The sequence below is a fragment of the Sceloporus occidentalis genome, unplaced genomic scaffold (assembly GCF_023333645.1).
Source record: "Sceloporus occidentalis isolate IW3139 unplaced genomic scaffold, rSceOcc1.0.p SCAF_177, whole genome shotgun sequence".
Classification (NCBI taxonomy): domain Eukaryota; kingdom Metazoa; phylum Chordata; class Lepidosauria; order Squamata; family Phrynosomatidae; genus Sceloporus; species Sceloporus occidentalis.
Window position 1 is genome coordinate 577,341 of NW_028317157.1, and position 12,323 is coordinate 589,663.

The following is a 12,323-nucleotide window of genomic DNA, read 5'->3' on the forward strand; positions in this document are numbered from 1 at the left end:
GACATGGTATTCCAGGTGGGGCCTGATCAAGGCAGAATAGAGTGGCACTATTACTTCTCTTGATCTAGACACTATACTTTTATTGATGCAGCCTAAAATCACATTGGCCTTCTTAGCTGCCACATCACACTGTTGACTCATGTTCAACTTATGGTCTACTTGGACTCCCAGATCCCTTTCACATGTAGTTTCATTCAGCTAGGTGTCCCCCATAATCCTATATCTGTGCATTTCAGTTTTCCGCCCTAAGTGCAGTACCTTACATTTGTCCGTGTTGAATTTCATTTTGTTAGCTTTGGACCAGTTTTCTAATCTGTTCAGGTCATTTTGAATCTTGAACCTGTCCTCTGGGGTATTAGCTACTCCTCCTAATTTGGTGTCATCTGCAAATTTGATAAGTATACCCCCAATTTTGTCCTCTAAGTCACTATCATCATCCAGCTGGAGGGAGCGAGGGGGTGGGTCCAACACTATCGGGACTGCCCTGAAGTGACAGAGCCCTTCCTCCACGGTCAACTGTCATCATCCAGCCTGGAGGGAGTGAGGGGGTGGGTAGGGGCTAATTTTGTATTGCTATTTTTACTGTACACCGCTATGAACATTGCGGAATAGCGGTCTATAAATAAAACTTATTATTATTATTATTGATAAAGATGTTGAATAGCACTGGGCCCAGGACAGACCCGTGTTGGACCCCATTGGTCAGGAAAACCTCTTGCTCCCTATGATGCTGAAGTGTAGCGACCTCCAGCTGTTGTACTTTATCTTCTAAGAGGGCTACCACCTTGCACTTGGGGCAGGTGAAGTTCCCCATATCCCTAGGCAAGAAGACAAACATCCCACAAGTGTTGCAGGTGACTGTAGCAGGGCCTTCAGTGTCCATACTGAGAAGTTTTAAGGAGTCACTGAACAAGACTGTGGGCTTCCCCTGCTAAATTTGGCCTTTGTCCCCAAGCTCTGTCACTGAGTTCAAGCCACTGAGTCTATAGTTATGTAGAGCTCCTGGCTACTAGCTCCTTCCAGAAGAAAGTCTCTGACTCACTTACTATGAGGAAAAGTCCCCACAAGCCCCTTAAGGAAAAAGGGAAAAGAAAAGTGAAAAAATTAAAGAGCCCCCTCCAACAATGTTTTTAGGTCAGCTTCTCTATTCTCCAAAACCTCCCTGACTATATAGTAAAATTAAAATTCTGTAGAATTTAGGATTCAGACTCCTCCCAGCAGTGACTCCCAGAATGCACTAGCCCAAAGTATAAGGTTAGATCTCACCAAAAGCACATGGAGAAGAAAACCAGCCTTTTCCTCCTGGATGGAATGAACTAGACTCCCTCTGCCAGCCTTCTGTAGAATTTAGGGTTCAGACTCCTCCCAGCAGAGATCCCAAGGTGATGAACAACAGATAAAACTGGATAAATCTTTGAAAGAGTAAACCCTCCTTATCTACAGATTTTTTTGCCCATGGATTCAAGCCCTCACAGCTTGAAAATATTCAGAAAAAAAAAAATTCCAAATAGCAAACTTTGATTCTGCCATTTTACATTCAGGACACAAATTTATTATTCCATTGTAGTGTGCCCCGGAAGAAGTAATGGGGTATGCACCTGTGCTGTGTGTAGCACGGTGTACCATGGGAACGAACTCCATTACTTCTGATAGGGTTCAAGCCTACATGGGTGGGTGGGTGGGTCTGGAACAGATGCCTGCATAAGGGAAGGCCACAATGTATATTTAATGGTACTTGAGCATCCATATAATTTGATGTCCATGGGGGGCCCTGGAGCAAACTCCAGAGCATAGCAGGGACTCAATGTAATTTTTAAAACCAGGTTTACAAACCAGAGGTTAAACTATGTCAGAACTGTGACAAAAAAGAGCCACTATACAAATTAAAGTGTTGACTTCTGGGCCATGAAATTCACTGGATTGTCAAAGGTCTGTTGTACCCTTAATCTAGCACATATTACTAGACTATTATGAGAATAAAATGGGAGAGAAATAAATGGGTACATTTACATATAGCCTTTAGGAAGATAGCCTAGATATAAATGTAACAGAATATAGCTACCATTTTGTTAAAAAGAACATATGAACATTCCTAAGGAGAAGCATCACACAGAAAAGAGGTGTTGTTGTGTTCATCAGTTAACAGGAATGAGTTTGTCACTGACCAATGGTTCATTACCTTAAACTGCACTTGAGGTTCTCCTTGTGGGGCAGCCATACTTTGCCTGAAAAGAAATTATAGTGATATGACACTCCTGAGTCAAAAAGAAAAAAAAAAAAAAAAGAAAAGAAATAGTGGTGCAATGAACTATTTTTCCTTCTTACCCTATCTCAAACTTTTCTTCACTATGATTAGGTATAAAGACTGAAGGATTGTGAGATTTGTATTATGTATGAAAAATTGAAAAATGTCTCAGAATATTTAATTCATAAATGTAAACATTGCAAATTGAAATTAAATTATTCTTTGGTTCTTGTTTTTAAAAGTACTTTTGCTCATATTTATGAAGGCACACATATTTTGAAGTGCACATTTCACTGATTAAAATAATCCCTCTGGTGCAGTTGTGGTTTCTTTATTATGTCATGGGGTTACATACTTTTTTATGTTATGTGTATTTATTTTCTTTGAATGTATGTAAGGTGGGTGTAAATAAAAATAAGATATAAAAATAAGATTTTTTTACACTATTTTCTCTCTGATTCTTTTGTATATTTCTTCATACATTTCTTTCATACATTCTTCCCATGTACCCATCTTGGCTCAGTTTTGGAGGGAAGCCAGGCGCTATTGTATTGATTTTTGTCTCAACCTTCTCTCCATATTCTCCTTATTCAAAGAAGCAACTGAAAGAGCTAGTTTCCCTATTTTTACGCCCAACCTCCACTCCGTTCAATAGTGTTGCTTCTCAAATGAACGCTGACCATTTCCCATAACAGTCACATTTATGTTCAATCAAATATCTTCATGTTAACTCTCCTTTTCCTGATGTCTGGCCGCTGTTATAAAATTACCTTTCCGATTCCTCCTTTTTCCTTTCAATGGAATAGACGAGCGACAACAGCAATGAAAATGGCGGAAGCGTGGCGATTCAAACAAAAATAAAACACACAGGAAGAAGACGAGGAAAACGCGACGCATGCGCAAAAAACAGTAATTTTATTCAGAAAGGGACGTTTGGAAACTCGTTCAAAAATGATACACGATTCATTCTGATTCTACTATAACGTTTTTTCCTGACCTGTACCTTTCAAAAATGTAAAGTTGTGCTTAGTTTTCCACAAGAAAACCCACTTCCGATTCTGATTTTAAGATAAACATTAAAAATTAGATCTTTATTCAAACCATAAAAATGTAAAACCAAATATGGACGTACAAACTGGTTTTTAGAGTTCGCTAAAGCGACGTGTGCGTCTTCTTTAGGTGAAGCTCCGGAAGGCAGAAACTTCCTTTTTTGTGTTTCAGGAAGCCACTAAGTTTGTAGCCTCCTCTTCCGTATCTGAGGCCGCTGAGCATTGTGGAGACGATCCAAGATGGCGGCTAGCAGGAGGCTGATGAAGGTAAAATGCATCCTTCCTTGGGCTTTTTGGGTGTGTGAAATCTCTGGCGGAAAGCAAGACGTCTCAGGTTAATTTAATAATACATGCTGCCTATTAAACTATAGTTTAAGTTGTTTTTTGGACTCCAACTACTTAAACCGTTTGCGCTTGGCTTTCAGACAGCCATTGCGACGGCTTCTTAGGAATATAGGCCGTGCCAGTCAACTATATCAAGGACCCATTTGATTGTCAACTTCAGTATCTTCTCCAAATGAGTTTGTATTCTTCTTATCTTTTTGCAGCTTTGTTCAGCATTTACATCCATACGTGCTGATGAGGAGTATAATGGCTTGTACAACTATAATTTTATTGTGCACTGTATATTTTTATTCTTTAGAATTATTATCATGTTATTTTAAATAAAAGTTATTCTGCCTTCTTTAAAAAAAACTTTCAGTTGCTCTATTAATTTTGTATTTTTGTACCCTTTCTACACTTCCTCTTCTTCACAAAATTAATAAAGAAAAATATGTTTTGTAAATACATTCCAAATTTAGTGTTGGTTTAAAATTTCCACATTTCCCACTTTAAATATTATAATAAACTTGTCACACCTGTAGACTTTATTGTTATCTAAACTGCAACTACAATAAACTTAAATTAACAATATTTGTAGGGCACTATATGTAAAACACTAACTACAATGACATTTCAACGATTAATATGAAAAACTTTTTTATCAACTGGATTTTGGAAGACAAACAACCTATATTATTCTGATGGTTATAGATTTATCTCTGAGAATGTTTAATGAAGTATGTATGAATCTTGTAGCAATATTTTGATCATTTCATCTCATTTTGACTTTTGTATCTTGTGAATTTTTAACTATACAGTTACCCCTCCAGCTTCATTCACTTTAAATATATAGACTTGAAAATCCACAGAAAGGCAACCATTATTAACCTCAATGGGACACAAGCCACATTCACATAGTATGTGAAAGTTTTGGAAGGGGGGGGGGCTTAAATGTGTCCCTATGAGTTCTGAGGAGTATTTTAAAATTTAATTCCAGTTTTTTGAGTCTTACAGTCAATGCAGAAAAATGCAGAATAGAAATAAATATTTAAATTAAAAAAAAAAGATACAACCACATCTTGTGTGCACATTTGTGTTTCCTTCCTACCATATCTATTCGTTATTGCAAAGAAGGTGATTATAACATTTCTTGCTATATACAAACAAGAAAGAATTCTTATTTGTACCTAAAAGAAAACTGAAACATAAAGCCCCTGCATACTAATAGCTGAAGAAATCACCTATACCTTAGTATCACTTTTGCTTAGTTTCATTGGTATTTGAATATCTTGTAAACTGTAGTACAAAGAAAAAAATCCACAATGTTATTGACAAACCTGCCATAAGAAAAGAAATAGATCTTGGAAAATAAAACAAAATTTTAAATCAGTACAAAAACTAAATATCTAGCAATTAATATCACATCAAAAAACTCAGAATTGTTAAAGACTACAACTACAAGCCTAAATGCTAAGAAATCAAAGAAAAATTGTGAAAAATAGGATTGTCATGTATGGGGAAAATTTCTGCAATCACGATAACCGACAAAATCCAAAGGTTCCTTCTGGAAGATTTATTGGGGCTGGGTTTTTGGATAAAATTGATTATTTGGATCCATTTCATCTGGCTTCAAGACTAGCTATAGATCTGGTTACATTTAGATAAAAACGTCCTAAGGGAATTTAAGTGAATGAATTCTAACAACCAGTGTCATCTGTTCTGGCATATGACAACACTAACAAAATGAAATTCAACACAGAGAAATGTAAGGAAAACTGAAATGCACAGATATAGGATGGAGGGGACACCTAGCTGAATGAAACTACGTGTGAAAGGGATCTAGGAGTCCAAGTAGACCACAAGTTGGACATGAGTCAACAGTGTGATGCAAAGGCTAACAAGGCCAATGCAATTTTAGGCTGCATCAATAGAAGCATAGGCTCTAGATCAAGGGAAGTAATAGTCCCACTCTATTCTGCTCTGGTCAGGCCCCACCTGGAATAATGCCCTGTCCAATTCTGGGCACCACAATTCAAAAAGGATGTTGAGAAACTGGAGCCATGTGTCCAAAAGGAGGGCAACTAAAATGGTGAAGGCTCTGGAAACCATGAAGCCCTATGAGGAGAGACTTAGGGAGCTGGGGATGTTTAGTCTGGAGAAGAGAAGGTTAAGAGGTGATATGATAGCCCTGTTTAAATATTTGAAGAGATGTCATATTGAGGAGGGAGAAAGCTTGTTTTCTGCTGCTCCAGAGACTAGAACGCGGAGCAATGGATGCAAACTGCAGGAAAAGAGATTCCAGCTCAACATTAGGAGGAACTTCCTGAGGGTAAGAGCTGTTCAACAGTGGAGTTCACTCCTTCCTTGGAGATTGTACTGGAGTCTCCTTCCTTGGAGGTCTTTAAACAGAGGCTGGATAGCCATCTGTCAATGGGGATGGTTTGATTGAGAGTTCCTGCATGGCAGAATGGGGTTGGACTGGACGGCTGTTGCGGTCTCTTCCAACTTTATAATTTGATTATTCTAGTGATAATATGCTTTTATTAGTTGTCTTAGTTGTCTTTGTTATTTGTCTTTATTTGTTACTTCTATTTTGTTTATGTCTTTTTGCTTTAATTTCTATGTTTCTGTATTGTTTTAAATGTAAATTTAATGTGTTTATATTTAATAAAGATTGTGTGTATGTTTCTGTGTCTGTGTGTGTTTAAATTGTAGCACAGATATAAGTAGTTTCTAGTCTGAGCAAATATTAAATTATTAGTAATATTACATGCTGGTTCTGAAACTTAAGATTGTTTCATTTTTCAATTAGATTCATAGAACAATATTCATTTATTTCTGTATTTTGTTACCACAGACACACAATTGTGCATAAGGATTATTCTTTATGGTTCATTTATTTTACCTATTACTGAAGTTAGAGTCTGGTCTAACATTATACATTTTTATACTTTATACATTTTTAATACAATCAGCATTATGCAGGTGTCAACTACTGTGAGAATGACAGACATAGCTCTGTGTCTTTTATTGAATAGTTGTGATTTGTCATTTTCACCCATTCTGTTTACATAAATATAGACATTTAAATGGGAGTTATGATAATATTAGATTTTAAAGTGTTTTGAAAATAAAGGAAATCTTTATTTTATATTACTGTACTTTGAAATAAGCATAGCACATATAGAACAAAATAGTGAAATTTATTGTAAAGCCGAGCCAGCATGGTACAGTGGTTTGAATAACTATGACTTTGGAGACCAAAGTTTAATTCCCAGTTCAGCCATGAAACCCACTGGGTGATTCTGGTCAAATCACACTTTCTGAGCCTCAGAGGAAAGCAATGGCAAACCACCTCTGAACAAACGTTGCTGTGAAACCCCCTAATAGTGTCACTTTAGCATTGCCATAAGTCAGAAACAACTTGAAGGCACACAACAACAACAGCAAACAGTTTGTCAAGCATAATCTATCCCAATGTAGAATTATAGAATCATAGAATTGGAAGAAACCACATGGGCAATCCTGCCCAAGCACCTTCTGCCAAGCAGGAACCACCAACCAAAGTACTCCTAACAGATGATCACCTGATCTACATTTAAAAACCTCCAAAGAAGGAAACTCGATTACCCTCCAAGACAGCAGCATATTCCACTGTCAAACAGCTTTTACTGTCAGAAGTTCCTCCTACTGTTGAGCTGGGATTACTTTTTCTCTAGCTTGAATCCATTGTTCCGGGTCTTGTTTTCTGGAGCAGCAGAAAACAAGCTTTCTCCATCCTCAACATGACATCCCTGCAAACATTTAAACAGAGGCATCTAGTACAGTGCTCCTTTGCCTTATGTGGGGTATCCGTTCCGCCCCCCCCCCTCCCCACGTAAGGCAAATCCTGCATATGTTTGAGCCTGATTGAAAACAATGGGGTCTGTGCATGTGGCATGGTGTTTGCGCCATGGGTGTCCGTGCCATTGCCACTTCCATCACACAGCTTTTAGCAGAAGCTGAAAGTCGCATATAGCATGCCTGTGTATGACGTGGGTACACTGTATATAGACGCTCAATCAAAATATTTGCAACAGATGGCTATCCAGCTTCTGTTTGAAGACCTCCAAAGAAGGACACTCCACTACATTCCAAGGTGGAACAATGCATCAATGGAACAATGGATGCAAACTACAGCAAAAGAGATCCCACCTCAACATTAGGAACCTCCTGACAGTAAGGGCTGTTCAACAGTGGAACACACTACCTCAATGGAGAGTAATGGAGTCTCCTTCCTTGGATGGCTTTAAACAGAGGCTGGATGGCCATCTGTCAATGGGGATGTTTTGATTGAGAGTTCCTACATGGCAGAATGGGGTTGGACTGGATGGTCCTTGGGGTCTCTTCCAATTATATGATTCTATGACTGGCTATTTTCTCCAGCCCTTATGCCTTCCAGAATACTAGTGTCTAGATGAAGGGAAGTAATAGTGCTTACTGTGTCCAGTTCTAGGGCCCACAATTCAGAAAGGATATTGAGAAACTGGAGCCATGTGTCCAAAGGAGAGCAACTAAAATGGTGAAGGGTCCGGAAACCATGAAGCCCTATGAGGAGAGACTTAGGGAGCTGGGGATATTTAGCATGAAGAAGAGAAGGTTAAGAGGTGATATGATAGCCCTCCAGGGAAGGAGACTTTACTTTTCTCCAAGGAAGGAGTGTGAGATTTGGTTTCCTCAGACCGGTAAGCCACTGTCGAACAGCCCTTACTGTCAAGAAGTTCCTCCTAATGTTAAGGTGGAATCTCTTTTCCTGGAGCTTGCATCCACTGCTCCAGGTCCTGTTCTCTGGAGCAATAGAAAACAAGCTTGCTCCCTCCTCATTATGACATCCCTTCAAATATATAAACAGGGCTGTCATATCACCTCTTTACCTTCTCTTCTCCAAACTAAACATCCCCAGCTCCCTAAATCTTTCCTCAAAGGGCTTCATGGTTTCCAGACCCTTCACCATTTAGTCACCCTCCTTTGCACACATGGCTAGAGTTTCTCAATGTCTTTTTTGAATTGTGGGGCCCAGAACTGGACACAGTAAGCATTATTCTCTTGATCTAGATACTATACGTCTATTGATGCAGCCTAAAATTTCATTGACCTTTTTAGCTGCCGCATCGCACTGTTGACCTATGTTCAACCTGTGGTCTCTCAGATCTCCTTAAGCCAGGTGTTCCCCCATGCTGTATCTATGCATTTTGTTTTTCTGCCCTAAATGCAGTACCTTATATTTTTCTGAGTTGAATTTCTTTTTGTTAGTTTTAGCCCAGCTTTCTAGTCTATTCAGGTCATTTTGAATTTTGATCCTGTCCTCAGGTGTATTAGCTATTCCTCCAAATTCAGTGTCATCTGCAAATTTGATGAGTATGCCCCTAATTCTGTCATCCAAGTCATTGATAAAGATGTTGAATAGCACTGGTCCCAGGACAGGACCCCACTGGACATGGTCACTTCTCTCCAGGATGATAAGGAATCAGTGTTGAGCACCCTTTGGGTTCGTCCATTACAAATCCATGTATCATTTACCTTATCTAGCCCCCATTTTACAAGTTTATTTGCAAGAATATCACAGGAGACCTTGTCAAAGGCCTTACTGAAATCAAGATATACTATATCCACAGCATTCCCTTCATCTACCAAGCTGGTAATTTTATCAAAGAAAGAGATCAGATTTGTCTGGCATGACTTCTTTCTCTGAAACCCGTGTTGACTTTTTGTGATTATGGCATTGCTTTCTAGATGTTCACAGACTCTCTGTTTAATGATATGCTCTAGAATCTTTCCTGGTATGGATGTCAGACTAACTGATAGCCATTAGGGCTGAAGGGCGGGGTATAAATACCAATAATAATAATAATAATAATAACAACTGGATAATAATTGTAGGGATCTTTTTCCCCCATTTTTGAAGATGGGGACAACATTTACCTTCCTCCAGTCTGCTGAGACTTATCCAGGAGTTCTAGTCATTTATAAAGATGTTGAATAGATGTTTAATTTCTTGAGTTTGGTGTTCCTATCCTGTTGTCTGAGCAGATGTGATTGTATTAAATGGCTTGGCTGTAGACTGTGGATCTGTAGACTGTGTTCTGGGTGGAAACTGGATGCAAGTAAGGCTATTTTCCTCTGTCTTAGTTCTGCAATAACCATTCTTCCACTCAACCAAAAGCATCTGGAGAAGTAGTCTGAGATCTATGAAAGCTAATGCTGCCAACCTCTTTTTTTCAGCTAGTCTCAAAGGTACTTCAAGATATTGTCATCATCAGACCTGGGAGGGAGTGAAAAAGACAGGCCTAGTTTCCATCAGGCCTAAGTGTAATTTCCTGTAACTAACGTCACTCTCTTTTATTTTATTGTATTTTATTTATTTATTGTATTTTGTTTTATTGTTTTTTATATTTTTATTGTTTTAATCCACCCAGATTCCTTGTGATTGGGCAGGCTATAAATTATTATTATTATTATTATTATTATTATTAGTATACATCATATATATGTTTACAGGCAATGTTATGAATCGGTTTTGGTATATTTTATGGTTAGATGTCAAGTTAATGTAACAATCAGAATAGATAATAAAAACTATTTCCCTTGATAAAATAAGTGTGAAAAACATTCATAATTGTTAATATCTTTTGGAAATGTTAATGAATATTGCATCCCATTGTATCAGGGGAGAGCCTTCTCAATGGCTTTTCCCACACTGGCATTTCATTCCATGGGAAGATAAGTTGGCCCCTTTCCTGGTCTCTTTTTATCGGCAGGCAAATAATTTGTTGTTCCACAAGATTTTAATAGGCAATCACATGGGGGAGGGGATATTATTGGGTAATGTAGAAACTTTTGTATGCTCTTCATAGAATCATAGAGTTGGAAGAGACCACAAGGGCCATCTAGTCCAACCTCCTGCCATACCCCACTCACTTCCATGCCAGCATTTTCTTAAGATGACAGCCACAAATGCTGGAGAAATGTCAGGAATAAACTCTTCCAGAACATGTCCTCAGAGCCCAAAAACCCAGAAAAAACTATGAATTCCAACCATGAAAGCCTTTGATTTCACATTGAAGCAAACAAATATCCAAATATTCTGTGATAGAATTCAAAGATATAGCTATAGTAGTCTGTAGAATAAATATGTAGAGAGATCTTGTAGCACCTTGGAGACTAACTCAAAGAAAGACATTGGTAGCATGGTAGCATAGAAAACTAGTCTTTGTGCATGGAGATGAACTGGCAGATTCAGTTTGGCAATGGAACTAACCTGTGGTGAGGGGAATAGATAAATGTAGGGCATCACTATGAGGAGGGGTCAGATAGTGTTGAACTGTGTATAGTGTGTCAGGAAACCATTGTCTTTGTTCAAATATTCTGTGAAACTATTTACAACAATAGCTAGGACAAAACAGGGTGAGTAGGAAAAACTCAGCTTCAGTGCTTGTTCCCAGCTATTGTTGAAGAAAAATAACACCTCAATTTTCCTAAAACAGATTCTGTCTGTTCTTGCTAACCTGCATTTTTATTGTGTTTGCTTTACAGGAACTTGAAGAAATTCGCAAGTGTGGAATGAAGAACTTCCGTAATATCCAAGTTGATGAAGCTAATTTATTGACTTGGCAAGGGCTTATTGTTCCTGTGAGTAGAAAAATGGCTTGTTACCATTTTTGAAAGTACAGCAGGCCCTTCCCATTTATGAGAAGAAAAAAAAACCAAGCAAACAAACAAAATGCTTGAGCTAAAGCCCATATAAATCAATGAGTGATTATGTATATTTTCCCTTGTTATAGTGCCCACAGGTGCTTCTTATTTTTGGCTAATATGGGAGGGGCGATCTGCAGGAGCTCCAGTATACGGATGGCTACAGCAGGTCCATTGTACTATATGGGACCTATAATGTTTGACGGTTAATTTTCCAAACAAAATAACAAATGTACTTAATAATGAACTCCTGAAAACCTAGAACTGCAAAAATGCTTGGTCAGTTTTAAAAAATCTTCTAATATAAGAAGGCATTTCTGTCTTGTGTGCATAAGAAGTATAACCTGAATTTTTTTTTAAATATAATACGCTGGACCACTGGTGTCCACAAGGGCTTAGTTTTAGAATCCCCAACCCATGGGTAGCAAATTTTGTGGAAAGTAAATTCCCATTATATATAATGACATAGAGCAATAATGTCCCTTGTATGAAATGGAAAAAATCAAGGTTTATTTTTTGGAATGGGAGAAAGATATTTTTAAACTTTCAATGGCAGAATCCATGGATAGCAAGTTAAGAAAATCAGTCTTCAGTAGTTAAAACTTGGAAAACCTATATTTAAGAAACAATAGATCCAATCCAGTGATGTTCATTGTGTGAACTGACTAGCAAATGTTAATACTGCCCATTTTCCAATGATGGAGGGGAAGCATACAGTAATTTATAGAATATTAGAGTAGGAAGAGACCCCAAGGACCAACCAGTCCAGCCCCATTCTGATGCAGGAAATCTCAATCAAAGCATCCTCATTGACAGATGGCTATCCAGCCTCTGTTTAAAGACCTCTAAGGAAGGAGACTCCATTGCTCTCCGAGGAAGGAGTGTGTTCCACTGTTGAACAGCCCTTACTCTCAGGATGTTCCTCCTAATGTTGAGCTGGAATCTCTTTTCCTGTAGTTTGCATCCATTGTTCC

At 38.2% G+C, this 12,323-nt stretch overlaps 2 protein-coding genes across 2 annotated transcripts in view; one reads left to right on the plus strand and one right to left on the minus strand.

The window, feature by feature from the left end:
* Positions 1-3,077, minus strand: part of LOC149278880 (GTP-binding nuclear protein Ran-like) — a 37,190-nt gene extending 34,113 nt beyond the window's left edge. Inside the window, exons 1-2 of the mRNA XM_089501642.1 lie at positions 3,016-3,077; positions 2,180-2,225 (exon numbers count right to left, since the gene is read on the minus strand). Of these exons, the coding sequence (XP_089357768.1) occupies positions 2,180-2,218 (39 nt within the window). The 5' untranslated portion in view covers positions 2,219-2,225; positions 3,016-3,077. The remainder of the gene's footprint in view (positions 1-2,179; positions 2,226-3,015) is intronic.
* Positions 3,078-3,528: 451 nt separating this feature from the next.
* LOC149278881 (ubiquitin-conjugating enzyme E2 L3) overlaps positions 3,529-12,323 on the plus strand; it is a 101,610-nt gene continuing 92,815 nt past the window's right edge. The window contains exons 1-2 of the mRNA XM_089501623.1: positions 3,529-3,561; positions 11,191-11,286. Of these exons, the coding sequence (XP_089357749.1) occupies positions 3,535-3,561; positions 11,191-11,286 (123 nt within the window). The 5' untranslated portion in view covers positions 3,529-3,534. The remainder of the gene's footprint in view (positions 3,562-11,190; positions 11,287-12,323) is intronic.